The sequence below is a fragment of the Salvelinus namaycush genome, chromosome 8 (genome assembly GCF_016432855.1).
Source record: "Salvelinus namaycush isolate Seneca chromosome 8, SaNama_1.0, whole genome shotgun sequence".
NCBI lineage: Eukaryota > Metazoa > Chordata > Actinopteri > Salmoniformes > Salmonidae > Salvelinus > Salvelinus namaycush.
The window spans coordinates 47714323-47730084 of NC_052314.1; the positions used below are offsets into that span (position 1 = coordinate 47714323).

Below are 15762 nucleotides of genomic sequence, written 5' to 3' on the forward strand. Positions count from 1 at the left end.
TGATATCCTGTGTGCTTTTCTCTGTGGATATATTTTTACATTGACTCTTTTGGAATTAGCACTGCAAACATCTACTTGGAACAATTTTTTATAATCTTGGCTGGAAGGACTTTTGTTTGAACTTGACAGGATGTTGACCAGAGGGGAGGTCAAATTGGGTAAAGTATTTATCAAGGGTTTCATGGTGTTTAGTTTTAATTAATGTTACACATTCACAGCTAAAACCTGAATTGCAGGTTTTGGATGAAATAATTATACTAGTGATGGAGTTTAATGATGGAGTTATGGTAAACTTTTTTTGCTTTGTAATTCACAGAAAGGTTTGTGTCCTATAATTCACCCGGGGTGTGTGAAATCATAAAATTGATTCAATAGTTTTTTCCCTCATCAATCTACACACAATACCCCATAATGACAAAGCAAAAACAGTTTTTAATTTTTTTGCACATTTATAAAAGAAGAAAATGTAATAAAAAAATTCCATAAGTATTCAAAACTTTTACTCAGTACTTTGTTGAAGCACCTTTGGCAGCGATTACAGCCTCAAATCTTCTTGGGAATGACACTACAAGCTTGGCACACCTGTATTTGGGGAGTTTTTCCCATTCTTTGCAGATCCTCTCATGTCTGTCAGGTTGGTTGAGGATCATCGCTGCACAGCTATTTTCAGGTCTCTCCAGAGATGTTCGATCTGGTTCAAGTCCGGGCTCTGGCTGGGCCACTCAAGGACATTCAGAAAGTTGTCCCAAAGCCACTCCTGTGTTGTTTTGACTGTGTGCTTAGGGTCGTTGTCCTGTTGGAAGGTGAACCTTCGCCCCAGTCTGAGGTCCTGAGCGTTCTGGGCAGGTTTTCATCAAGGAGCTTTCTGTATTTTGCTCCGTTCATCTTTCCCTCAATACTGGCTAGTCTCCCGGTCCCTGCATCTGAAAAACATCTCCACAGCATGATGCTGCCACCATGCTTCACTGTAGGGATGGTGCAAGGTTTCCTCCAGATGTGACGCTTGGCATTCAGGCCGAAGAGTTCAATCTTGGTTTCATTAGACCAGAGAATCTTGTTTCTCATGGTCTGAGAGTCTTTAGGTGCCTTTTGGCAAACTCCAAGCAGGCAGTCATGTGCCTTTTACTGAGGAGTGGCTTCCGTCTGGCCACTCTACCATAAAGGCCTGATTGGTGGAGTGCTGCAGAAATGATTGTCCTTCTGGAATGTTCTCCCATGTCCACAGAGGAACTCTGGAGCACTGTCAGAGTGACCAACGGGTTCTTGGTCACCTCCCTGACCAAGGCCCTTCTTCCCCGATTGCTCAGTTTGGCCGGGCAGCCAGCTCTAGGAAGAGTCTTGGTGGTTCCAAACTTCTTCCATTTAAGAATGATGGAGGCCACTGTGTTCTCGGGGACCTTCAATGCTGCAGACATTTTTTGGTACCCATCCCCAGATCTGTGCCTCGACACAATCCTGTCTCTGAGCTCTACGGACAATTCCTTCGACCGTGTGGCTTGGTTTCTGCTCTGACATGCAGTGTCAACTGTGTGACCTTATGTAGACAGGTGTGTGCCTTTCCAATCATGTCCAATCAATTTAATTTACCACAGGTGGACTCCAAGTTGTAGAATAATCTCAAGGATGATCAATGGAAACAGGATGCACCTGTGCTCAATCGAGTCTCATAGCAAAGGGTCTGAATACTTATGTAAATAAGGTATTTCTGTTTTTTTCTTTTATACATTTGCAAACATTCCTAAAAACCTGTTTTCAGTTTGTCATTATGGAGTATTCTGTGTAGATTAATGAGGAAAAAAAGTAATTTAATCAATTTTAGAACAAGGCCGTAACGTAACAAAATGTGTAAAAAGTCAACAGGTCTGAATACTTTCCGAATGCACTGTATATTAATATATGGGTTCACTTCAATCAAGCTTACATGCAGTACATTTTTTTACCCAAAATACATAAACTGTACCTTTATTACCCAAATAAAACAGCAGAATGATTTTGGGGTAATGTAATAAAATAGCAGATAGACTCCCTTTTCAAATAAACCTTATGAAGGGCACGTTCCTCTGCCCAGGCGTTGCTGATGCATTCCATATCTTGCAACACCTGGATAGGTATTTTCAGTATCAGCTAACCACATCCATTATGTTATAGCAATTTGTCATTCGATGACACTGTCGATGACACTGTCGATGACACAGTCGATGACGTGGCAAGCAACCATTGATTGATGCATGCAAGGTCTGAGCAGGGGAACACGATCCATATGTTATTGCATGCCGCTTTTCAAACCAACTGGGAACTCAGAAAAATACAAGGTCAAATCATGACTTCAGTGATCTTCAGGTCGGAAAGTCAGAGCTCTAGAAAGAGGCCTGAGTTCCCGAGTTGGAACTCTGAGTTGCATGACCATTCAAATTTCCCAGCCGGAGCTGTTTTTTTTTCTGAGTTCCCAGTTGTTTTGAACGCACTGAAGTCGGAAGTTGGAGATTTCCGAGTTCCTAGTTCCGAGTTCCCAGTTGTTTTGAACACAGCAACTATCTGATGCCCGACTGCACAGTCAATGACGTGGCACGCAGACATTGGTTGATATATGCAGCGTCTGAGCCGGGAAATGTGACCAATATCAGCCTCAGTCTCAAATCCAATCACCTTCCCGTACTACTATCTGGTGACGTGAGGAGCACGCTGCTTATCCCTCGTTCAAAACAACTGGGAACTGGGAACTGGGAACATCCAACTTTTTTTTGAACGGTCATTCCAAAGCTCCGACCTGAAGATGGCTGATGTCATGATTAGACCTTGTTCCCAGTTGTCTTGAAATCACCATTACTGCAGTAAGAGGTTAGTGATGTACCTGTACCATATGACTAAACTAATATGAGGGCCTAGTCCCATTTCAGTCCCTTGCCCCTACCTGTATAGTATAAAAAACCGGAAAGGACTAGATAAGGGTAAACAATATGTTGATGGTCTTCCTAGACCTGCAGTCGGCAGAGTGGGGATTCTTCCATATTGCTTTCACATATCCAGCCCTATCAGATCTGTGGAGGCAAAAGGGGCTAGGCATTGAAATGGAATGTGGCCATTAAAACGTAATCTTCACTCCAGCCCACAGAAATTGCAGCAACAGCAACCTCTTGTGGCACAAGTAACAGCACCCGTGCCCTATTGTTGTCATCAAAATCAGAAAGGTATTTTGCTTAGGGCCGGGATTCAATGTGATTCGCGTTATAGCGAGCATGACCTTTAAATGTTAATGCAATCCTTGTGAAAGCCGGAACATTGCCTTTAAAAAATGCATTATCTACAAGTGTGATCGGATTGAATTGTATCCTAGTTTGGACCCCAAACATTGTACAAATATTCCTACTGCATCCTGTAGGCTTATCAAAAGGTTGGCTGGACTTCCCTAAAGACCCGTAGATCTCTTCATTACTCCATTTTTGTTTACAAGGCCCTACTTTATAAACTTCCATCCTATTTAATTTTGCTCTTGAAGTATAGACACCTGAGTTGCCTAACCCCTTCACAGGATTGGTTAACTCTTGATGTTCCTAGGGTCTCCACCGAGCTAGGTAAATATGCTTTTAGTTTTAATGCACCGTATTGCTGTAACAAAATTCTAAATACATTTCATCTTAATATTCTTGTGCCGTTCGGTATTGATTGGGTAATTATTCGTTTTTCAGAGTGATTTGTGATGTTTTACTTGTGCGTCCCATGACTGTGTTTTTGTATTTTAATGAATGTATATACAGTATATCACAAAAGTGAGTACATCCCTCACATTTTTGTAAATATTTGAGTATATCTTTTCATGTGACAACACTGAAGAAATGACACTTTGCTACAATGTAAAGTAGTGAGTGTACAGTTTGTATAACAGTGTAAATTTGCTGTCCCCTCAAAATAACTCAACACACAGCCATTAATGTCTAAACCGCTGGCAACAAAAGTGAGTACACCCCTAAGTGAAAATGTCAAAATTGGGCCCAAAGTGTCAATATTTTGTGTGGCCACCATCATTTTCCAGCACTGCCTTAACCCTCTTGGGCATGGAGTTCACCAGAGCTTCACAGGTTGCCACTGGAGTCCTCTTCCACTCCTCCATGACGACATCACGGAGCTGGTGGATGTTAGAGACCTTGCACTCCTCCACCTTCCGTTTGAGGATGCCCCACAGATGCTCAATAGGGTTTAGGTCTGGAGACATGCTTGGCCAGTCCATCACCTGTACCCTCAGCTTCTTTAGCAAGGCAGTGGTCATCTTGGAGGTGTGTTTGGGGTCGTTATCATGTTGGAATACTGCCCTGTGGCCCAGTCTCCAAAGGGAGGGGATCATGCTCTGCTTCAGTATGTCACAGTACATGTTGGCATTCATGGTTCCCTCAATGAACTGTAGCTCCCCAGTGCCGGCAGCACTCATGCAGCCCCAGACCTTGACACTCCCACCACCATGCTTGACTGTAGGCAAGACACACTTGTCTTTGTACTCCTCACCTGGTTGCCGCCACACACGCTTGACACCATCTGAACCAAATAAGTTTATCTTGGTCTCATCAGACCACAGGACATGGTTCCAGTAATCCATGTCCTTAGTCTGCTTGTCTTCAGCAAACTGTTTGCGGGCTTTCTTGTGCATCATCTTTAGAAGAGGCTTCCTTCTGGGACGACAGCCATGCAGACCAATTTGATGCAGTGTACGGCGTATGGTCTGAGCACTGACAGGCTGACCCCCCACCCCTTCAACCTCTGCAGCAATGCGGGCAGCACTCATACGTCTATTTCCCAAAGACAACCTTTGGATATGACGCTGAGCACGTGCACTCAACTTACATTTAAGTCATTTAGCAGACGCTCTTATCCAGAGCGACTTACAAATTGGAAAGTTCATACATATTCATCCTGGTCCCCCCATGGGAATTGAACCCACAACCCTGGCGTTGCAAGCACCATGCTCTACCAACTGAGCCACACGGGACCAACTTCTTTGGTCGACCATGGCGAGGCCTGTTCTGAGTGGAACCTGTCCAGTTAAACCGCTGTATGGTCTTGGCCACCGTGCTGCAGCTCAGTTTCAGGGTCTTGGCAATCTTCTTATAACCCAGGCCATCTTTATGTAGAGCAACAATTCTTTTTTTCAGATCCTCAGAGAGTTCTTTGCCATGAGGTGCCATGTTGAACTTCCAGTGACCAGTCAGTATGAGAGCGATGACACCAAATTTAACACACCTGCTCCCCATTCACACCTGAGACACTAACGAGTCACATGACACCGGGGAAGGAAAATGGCTAATTGGGCCCAATTTGGACATTTTCACTTAGAGGTGTACTCACTTTTGTTGCCAGCGGTTTAGACATTAATGGCTGTGTGTTGAGTTATTTTGAGGGGACAGCAAATTTACACTGTTATACAAGCTGTACATTCACTACTTTACATTGTAGCAAAGTGTCATTTCTTCAGTGTTGTCACATGAAAAGATATACTCATATATTTACAAAAATGTGAGGGGTGTACTCACTTTTGTGATATACTGTATATGTATATTTTGTGTATAATGTATGTATTTGTGTTGTATTGTGCAGGACACATTTGAAAAAGAGGCGTAGGTCTCAATATGTCTTATGTTAAAATAAATGTAAAATAAAAACAATATTTACATGGTCATTTACCAGGTGAAGGGTGAAATAATGTTACAAACTCCAAAAAACTACTTTTATTTTCTGTAGACAGCAGGTGGTACTGACTATACAAAATGTGAGGACATAAAATTATTAAGGATGGTACAGTTTCTATGACAATGGAGCAGTGTATTTTTTCATTGCACTCAATAGAACTAACAGTGTAAAATAGACATGATCAATGTTCCCTCTAAGCTGTGCGCATGTTAGGCCTATATTATGACCAAATAGCCACAGTAGCCTACTTGACCACTGTTAAAAATAACTTAAAGCAGGTACAGTGTTCACAGTAAACGCGCGCCGGAAGTTGCACAGAATTTTCGCAACATTAAAGTTTGCGCTCAGCAGACCTGAAATTTGCTCAGTGATTAAAAAAATATGTGGGAACATTGGACATGATGTAATCATGTTGTACAGAGACAGCTTATGGACAAAGGTAATACATACATTTTTCTCTATGGACAACCATATCACCAAAGGACAGTATTAAAAAGTTATTAGCAAAAATCCATCAAAACTCCATGCATTGAATTTGACAATGTAAATATGAAAAACGGTCCTACTTTAAAATGACAATATAATCATTTATTTACATGGTAGGCCTAATTACTTTGTAGGTACTGTCGGGGTCACCTAGGGGTCATGAAAAGGGTTGTACCAAGATGTTTGATGTATTACAATAATTTATTATTCTTATGTTGTATTAATAGAAGGGGAGGGGTTATAAGACCCCTCCCTCCTTACATTAGTAGGGTCCTAGACTACAGATTAACAATATATATATACATTATGAGATTTTAATATTGTTCCACAGTTGTTTTCTAATTCTCTCTCTCTGCCTCATTAAAAAGAGGCCCCTCAGAGTAATGTGTGACTGTGAAGAAGAAGCTCTGCAGGGGAGTGGAGGAGATAAGACTAGTCAAACATTCCACAATAAATCAACTTTGGGGAGTGGATGTTTACTGCTAAGTTTTAGATAACACTAAAAGCCATTGTTTATATAGCTTGGTAGGCAGGCTTTTGGTCTCAGGAGTAAAAAGCTAATGACGTAGGTAGTGACATCACCAGGCTAGACTGAGGGTGTAACAAAACAACTTGAGACTTTTTGTTTGATGCAGAACTTACTCAGAAACATGGGTGATATGAAACATGGGTGATATGTTCCTGATTGTCAACTTCTGTCTGCAATTGCATTAATGAAGTTATTTGAATGATTTAATTAAATATATTGTCATAATGCTAATTTCACCAATGATTGCATCTGACTGACTGACACCAATGACTGCATCTCGCCATCTTCATGTAATACATGTATCACTAGCCACTTTAAACTATGCCACTTTATGTTTACATACCCTACATTACTCATCTCATATGTATAGACTGTACACTATACCATCTACTACATCTTGCCTATGCCGTTCTGTACCATCACTCATTCATATATCTTTATGTACATATTCTTTATCCCTTTACACTTGTGTGTATAAGGTAGTAGTTGTGGAATTGTTAGGTTAGATTACTTGTTGGTTATTACTGCATTGTCGGAACTAGAAGCACAAGCATTTCGCTACACTCGCATTAACATCTGCTAACCATGTGTATGTGACAAATAAAATTTGATTTGATTGACAAGGAGGAAAGGAACGAACCCTAACAGTACACATCGCTACATCGTACAATGTTTGCTAATCTAATGTGTGAATATCCCAATGTGTATTGACACAACTGTAAACTGCTATCACAATAAATTGCACTCTGTAACAATGTGCCTAATCTGTAGTTACGCTTTACCTATCTGACTATAATGTAAATATGATTTTTGCGCCATTTATTATAAAGCGGAACCAAAAACTGTAACTATAATTGTTGGAGCTTCGAGAACCTCACCAACTAAGTGAAATTCAAAACAATTACAGTATGACAAATGTGATAAAGAGGCAATGACGGTTTACATCTTTCTCGCCTCTCCCATTTCCTCATTGGTTTTTAGGAGCATGCACCCACATGTCATCTCCTCATTGGTTTTTAGGAGCATATACCCACGTGGGTGATTGAAAGATGAAGCGAGGTCCACACTCCAGTCCAGTTGGTAGTGGTAATGCACCTTAAAGTTGGTTGCCAACCGCTATTTAAAGTCCAAAGAAAAAGAAGCCTGAAGTAGGAGAGATTACTAGAAAAAGAACTCAGTTTACCACTTTATCTGTGGATTAATTGTCAAGGTAGAGGACCTTGTGCATTTCAGGTAAAATAACAACCCAATGTTTATATCACAGGATAAATTAGCTAGCAACAGCAAGCTAGCTAAATTGTCATAAATGTTTGCTTATCAACCTGTCCCGAAATTAATGTAATTGGTTCAGAATTTGTTTTGATATTTCCACCTGTGTGTTCTGATCGCATCTGGTGTAGATGGACAAAATCAACATGCGTGTGATGGCGCACGTCTGGTCAGCATGTAACTGTACGCGTAGCAAATACATGCCCATTTCCACATGCTTTTGGAAACTTGGGCAGAAATAGTTAACTTCAATCCACTGAGAAAAAAGGGACAATGTTGAAGTGTAATTCAATGTGAGAAAAGCTGCAAAATGGAGAGTTGAAAATAAAAAGAAGTGAGGACCAGAACAGTAGCCTCATGTTTGGGAAAGATGTTATGTGTGATGATTTTGAGGCGCTATACAAATTTGACAGTCACAAGATGGGGAACTGTACTGTTCAGATGGGTAATAAACTGTAAACTGTTATCACAATAAATTGTTCTCTGTAACAATGTGCCTAATCAGTGTAAACAAAAGGGGGGGGGGGGGTCAAGGCAAATAGTCCAGGTAGCCATTTGATTAGCTGTTCAGCAGTCTTATGGCTTGGGTGTAGAAGCTGATCAGAAGCCTTTTGGAACTAGACTTGGCCCTCCGGCACCGCTTGCCGTGTGGCAGCAGAGAGAACAGTCTATGACTAGGGTGGCAATATTTAGGGCCTTCCTCTGACACCGTCTGGTACAGGGGTCCTGTATGGCAGGAAGCTTGGCCCCAATGATGTACTGGGCCGTACCCACTACCCTCTGTAGCGTCTTGCGGTCAAAAGCCGAGCAGTTGCCATACCACGCAACCAGTCAGGATGCTCTCGATGGTGCAGCTGTAGAACTTTTTGAGGATCTGATTACCCATGCCAAACCTTTTCATCGTCGTGCCCTCATCACAACTGTCTTGGTGTGTTTGGATCATAATATTTTGTTAGTGATGTGGACACCAAGGAACTTGAAGCTCTCACGTTGAGGGAGACACTTCCAGGTCTCTGACGTCCTCCTTGTGGGCGGTCTCATCGTTGTTGGTGATCAGGCCTACCACCGTTGTGTCATCTGCATATGTAATGGTGTTGGAGTCGTGCCTGGCCGTGCAGTCATGAGTGAACAGGGAGTACAGGAGGGGACTAAGCACACAACACTGGGGCCCCTCAGGGGTGAGGATCAGTGTAGCAGATGTGTTGTTGTCCAGTTAGAGGTGAATTATCACTGTTCTGATATCTAGAAGCTCGTTTCGGTCATAATAGACGGTGGCAGAAACATTATGTACAAAATAAGTTGCAAATAACACGAAAAAACACATACAAAATAGCACAATTGGTTAAGAACCATCTCTTCTGGCACCATTATGACTATTTATAATATAAATATAACTCCTGCAGAATTAAGCAGTTCTTGCAGCTGAACTGAAATCTTATCAGAAACATGTTAGGTCATTTTCACAGCTTTAATTCCTGTCAAACTGATGTCATGTGTACATTTTGCGCTGAAAATCTTATTGCATTTTCACTTTATCACATATAGTTGGGTGGTTGCAGATGGGTTATTAGCAATTGCGGGTGGGTGAACAAACAGCTGACCCGCACGTCACTACTGGAGTGCACCTTTAAGCTACTACAACTGGGCCTTAAATATATAGACAAAATGTCTCTGCCAAGTTAGAGGACACATCCTGTCTACTATCAGCATACACATCCTATCAACATACCACACATTTGTTACGCCAGGACAGGAGCAAATGTTTCTAACCTACAAACAGAATAAGCATTTGGTCATGTTCAGGTCAGGAAGAGTTTTCAATTGACCCACTTTGGAGCGGACTGAAAGAGACACTGATTTCATGAAAGAAGGCGGAAGGGCAAGCAAGCCTTATTTCTGCAGAATTAATTTAACAGGATTGTTTTTTTTCACAGAATAACTATAAAACGGACCTACACAATATCCTGCAATTAAAAAAAAATCAACAATTTAAACCCACACAAAAGACAAATGCAACATAATCCCTTCAGAAATGCACTTTGACTACTCATTCAAGTATCCAACAAAATGTGTGGTTCTAGACATTGTAAAAATAATCAAAGAAAATGTTTAAAGAAAACAGTATGAGTAAAATGAGGGAGAAATGCTGGTGCTTGTAGATGAGTTGCACATCCATGATTTGATTACTACACACTACCCCTGCAATCTACTCCCAAAACGTTACACACAAGGGATCATTCAGTAAGAAACAGGGTTGGGGTCAATTCAACTTTGAAATCAATCAGTGCATTTAGGAAGTTATTTAAATTTAACATTTACAATTAGGATTTCACACTTACTCAGTTGATGGAATTGAAACGTGAACTGACCTCTACCCTGAAGAAGAGTCAACTTCTCTGTGCATGACATCAGGCTGAAAGCATGACAGAGGTTTCAACCTCCAACATAAAATGTGATACTTAAGCCTACAAGTTTAAACCAAGTCCAACTTGAGCGATTGAGCAGTGGTGTTAAAAATTCAGCTAATACAATCCACAACCAAAACAAACACACATCTATTGCCCTCACAAAGGTGTGAAGAAGCTCCTCATTTACCTGGTACCAGGTCTGTTTTTCCTCTCTTGCCAACTCCTATAACAGTGACCATAGGAGTTGGCGAGACAGCTAAAACCGATCTGGGACCAGGCAAATGAGGAGCTTCTTCACACCTTTCTCCTTTCAGGGTGTAAAGTACATCTCTTTGGTCAGCATTGATACAATGCAGGGGATCTGCTTCTTGGCATCGAAGCCGGGAGAGTTTGACGCAGATTCAAACTCTGTCGCCACCTTGTGGTTGACCCGGGTCAGGATGTGTTGGACCTCCAGCTCTTTGCTGTACTTGCCAATCATCTCACACAGAGATTGAATAAACCAGGAGCCAGTCTGAGTGTTCCTCCATGAGTAGTAGCCTGTGGGAAGACATGTGAGAGCACATAAGAGTCAAGGGCCTGGTTTGAATAATTCAGAAAATGCATCCATGCTCAGATAATAACAGATCTAAATTGGATGGATTGGTAAAGTAAGAGGGTGGTAGCCTTGCGTTCACAGATCCAATTACTTATAGATCTGTGCACACCTCAAGGAAACTTGACTGGAGATTGCTTCTATGTGTGTGTGTGTGTGTGTGGCTTTGGAACATGTCTTGGACCTGGAGCTGTGGAGTAGGCATAGAGGAAGTCTGCTTCCACAGGGATCCTGGTCGAACTCCCATCTGAACTGCTGTCTGCCTCGATGCCCCTGTCCAGATCAGTACCTCTGCAAGCCTGCTTGTCACACACACGGGGGAACAGGAGACATGGATCAGTCACAGTCACACACGAAGGCAAAGGCTACCTTTTGAACAATCCCTCACCTCTTCCTGCCATCCAGGACCTCTATACCAGGCGGTGTCAGAGGAAGGCCCTAAAAATTGTCAAAGACTCCAGCCACCCTAGCCATAGACTGTTCTCTCTGCTACCGCACGGCAAGCGGTACCAGAGTGCCAAGTCTAGGTCCAAGAGGCTTCTAAACAGCTTCTAGCCCCAAGCCATAAGACTACTGAACATCGAATAAAATGGCTACCCAGACCCCCCCACCCCCTATTTTATGCTGCTGATACTCTCTGTCTATTATCTATGCATAGTCACTTTAATAACTACCTACATGTACATATTACCTAAAATACCTCGACTAACCGGTGCCCCCGCACATCGACTGTGTACAGGTACCCCCTGTATTTAGCCTCGCTATTCTTATTTTACTGCTGCTTTTTAATTATTTGTTACTTTTATTTCTTAGTATTTTTTTCTTAACTGCATTGTTGGTTAAGGGCTTGTAAGTAAGCATTTCACTGTAAGGTCTACACCTGTTGTATTCAGCGCATGTGACAAATACATTTTTATTTGATTTGACTGTGGACGAGACTAACCTGTTTTGTCAGTAGGGGATTCAATTAGCCTCTATCTTATACCTTCTTTTAACCTTAACTTCATATTGTTGTTCTAGTGCTTTGGTTTCACCTTAATTCCATCTAGAAAAAAAATAATAAAACAGGTGCAATGGCTTTGTAAATCTGCTCCTGAGTAGTTTTAAAAGTCTGATCTAGGAACACACGTGATGGCCACAGTACCTGGATGAAGAAGAGTTTGGGCTTGCCCACCAGCGAGTTGCAGCGGTCGCCCCGGAACAGGCTGGTGAGGCTCTTGAGCTCGATGGAGGCATCCGTCCCGAAGAACACGCCATCATCCCCGTGACTCAGCAGGCAACACACGAACGAAGCGGAGCAACTGTGGTCCTCCTTGGAGGCTGGAAACAACATCAAGTTTTAGATTGGTCCTTCATAGAATTTAAAAGGCTCTTTAAAGGAGCAATCTGCTGATGCTACATATTTTTTTTACTTATAAATGATTGATTATTGATGTACCCATTGATTCTTGAAGAACATAACATAAATTCCTCATGAGCTGAGAAACTGTCATACTCCATCAGAACCCAAAATATAAGCTTGCATTACTTCAATGTTTGTAAACAAAGTAAATGTAAACAGACACTGTACAACATTTTAAAACATGGTTAAAACTATAAATGTTGATATCATGGATGATCAGTCCTGGCATCCATAGCGCTGTCTATGAGTTTGGGAATGGTTACATTTCTTCAGCCACATCTCTCAACTTTTTACCGAAACATTTGTGGGGGGCGTTTTGTTATTGTTTCAACTACGGATTGCCCCTTTAAAAAAAGGTAGACAAGAGCAATATTGGGACAATTTCCAGAACAACAAGAAGTGAGAAACGAGACGCTAATTTTCTTCACCAATGTTTTCACACAGCTATCACGTTGCAGGTGAGTGAATGAAGCGCGACAGTGCACATGTGCAGACACTGAGCGGATCGTTTTGCATGGTGTTCACCTGCAATGTCTTTGCTTAACCCCGTTGCTCGTGGAAACGGCGTATTGTTGATTCTCAGTTTAAGTACAGGAGACCATGTACTTTCACTTGTTTTTATTGTGAATGGGCTGCTTTTAAAACGTCATTTACTGAATGTCTTCTGTGTATGATCATTATACGAAGACAAACCCATCTCCGTGGTGGTGCTGACTTTCAAACATGCTTACCTGTGGTTAAAACATGCTTGATCTGGTCCACTGTCTGGTCATTGTAAACCTTCACCTTATAACCCAGTTTCCCAAACACCTTCATCACGTTGCCTGCATCCACATCTGTGCCATTGCGTACATTCATACCTTTAAAAACAAAGTAAAGTTATTAGACTAATTCAATTTGCTTTCTGGATATGTAATGCGTGTCATCATTGTGTACATACAGCCTTTACACAGTAGTGGAAAAAGTACCCGATTGTCCTACTTGAGTAAAAGTAAAGATACCTTAAAATGACTCAAGTAAAAGTGAGTCACCCAGTAAAATACTACTTGAGTAAGTCTAAAAGTTTTGGGTTTTAAATATAATTAAGTATCAAAAGTAAATGTAATTACAAAAATATAGGTGCCTCCCAAGTGGTCTAAGGCACTGATTCGCAGTGCTAGCTGTGCCACTAGAGATCCTGGTTCGAGTCCAGGCTCTGTTGCAGCCGGCCGCGACCGGGAGACCCATGGGGCGGCGCACAATTGGCCCAGCGTAGTCCGGGCAAGGGGAGGGCTTGGCCGGCGGGGATGTTCTTGTCCCATCGCGCACAAGCTCCTGTGGCAGGCCAGGCACACTGACACAGTCGCCAGGTGTATGGTGTTTCCTCCAACACATTGGTGTGGCTGGCTTCCGGGTTAAGCGGGCATTGTGTCAAGAAGCAGTGCGGCTTGGCTGGGTTGTGTTTCGGAGGATGCATGGCTCTTGACCTTCGCCTCTCCTGAGTCTGTATGGGAGTTGCAGCAATGGGACAATCCTGTAAACTACCAATTGTATACCATGAAAAAGGGGTAAAAAAATATATATACTTAAGTATCAAAAGGTAAAAACATAAATAATTGCATATTCCTTATATTAAGCAAACCAGACAGAACCATTTTTATTTTATTTGGCTAGCCAGAGACACACTCCAACACTCACACATAATTTACAAAACAAGCATGTGTGTTTAGTGAGTCCTCCAGGTCAGATAAGTGTGTGAATTGGACCATTTTCTTGTTCTGCTAAGCATTCAAAATGTAACATACTTTAGGGTATCGGGGAAAATGTATGGAGTAAAAAGTACATTCTTTTCTTTATGAATGTAGTGAAGTAAAAGCTGTATAAAATCTGAATAGTAAAGTACAGATAATGCAAAAAAATGACTTAAATAGTACTTTAAAGTATTTTTACTTAAGTACTTTACATCACTGCCTTTACACATATTCTTACAGTAGTAACCCAGCAGACAAAGCTGGGTGAGGTAATGTCATTACAACCATTTTACATAATCAGGTTATAATGATGTAATTTCAACTAGTTTCACGCACTGGGAAGAAGCTGAACAACAAGCTTTATGCAAACAAAAAACAAGTATTAGACATAGCCTAGACCCGGAGTCTACAAATGAACAAACACAATACCTGTTCTTCTGTCAAAGTTCTTGTTGTTAATGATGATACACTGGCCAATGCTGGGGTAGCGGAGGCTGTACCTGAAGCTATGGGACTGAGGCTTGGCAACCACCTGCATAGACCCAGAGCCACCACAGGGGCCCTCTGACCTAGGAAACAAATAGATGCCACTTAGCAGACTCTTTCATCCAAAGTCACTTACATTTTCGTGTGTGCATGTTTTCCCTCTGAGAATTGAACTTACGACTTTGTCATTGGTAGCTCTTACCAACTGAGCCACACAGGACCACTAGTTAGATTACAGCAATACGCCAAGCTGATACTCTGTAAGTCAGATCTCAGACTGGGTTTTGAGTAAGTATACACGCGAACCGTTGAAATACTTTTGAGCATCCTTCCCTCAAAGTAATCACTGATCAGACATGTGGATTGTGTGGAAGCTGTGAGGTGGTACCCTTACTTTTCACCTGTAGAATCATCAGATCAGTGATTACTTTAAGAAAAGGGTGGAAGGATGCATTTCAAAAGTTTCCCAGGCAGGCCCTTAACCCAAAATGCTCCCAGGAGTGTTGCCATGTGGCTGACCCTGTGCCTTCTCTCTCTCTCTCTCTCTGACTGTTAAGCAATATCTATGAATAAAAATATAATACTTTTTTCAAAAGAGATACAATAGATCTCCTACTGTAAAACGACTATTTTTAGTCATATATATGGCTGTGTGTGCGTGTGTCAACTATAGGCGTGACACAATAACAATTTCCTGTATGTGGTCTAGCATGGACCAAATATAGGCATCAAACTCCATGACCGCAACACGATCATCAAGTAACAATGTCGCCTAATGTCCTGATTTCATTACAAAAATGTATAATAACATGTGGTGGTCCGAATGACTGGTGAATATCGCAACTCAAAACAATTTTACCACGGTTTGCTAGGCTACTTCGGAAAATACATGCATTGAGATAACAAAGAATCTCACTCTTGTCCATCGCCCCGCCTAGCGTCAACGCAGTCCCCAGCACTCAAATCGTTTGCTGCTGCCATGGTATTCTGCGAATCGATTTCAAACAAATGTCAGTGACTATATAAAAATGTTGGTAGTAAAGTTTTGGTCAGACCGTGCAAATTGCCACCCTTATATCAAGCCGATATATTGTATGCGCATGTCTTCCTATAGTTCTTTGTTACAAACAACAGTTAGCAACCAACCAATAGTAGCGTCCGGAGTAAACAATATTAGAACA

The 15762-nt window shown here is 41.7% G+C and overlaps 1 protein-coding gene across 1 annotated transcript; it reads right to left on the reverse strand.

The window, feature by feature from the left end:
- Nucleotides 1-9828: 9828 nt before the first annotated feature.
- casp3a (caspase 3, apoptosis-related cysteine peptidase a) lies at nt 9829-15725 on the reverse strand. The gene is made up of 6 exons (XM_038999870.1): nt 15498-15725; nt 14525-14664; nt 13097-13225; nt 12108-12283; nt 11148-11262; nt 9829-10908 (listed from the first exon to the last, which is right to left on the reverse strand). Exons 1-6 carry the CDS (start codon nt 15560-15562, stop codon nt 10679-10681), a joined length of 855 nt encoding a protein of 284 aa, XP_038855798.1. The 5' UTR covers nt 15563-15725; the 3' UTR covers nt 9829-10678.
- Nucleotides 15726-15762: the final 37 nt, after the last annotated feature.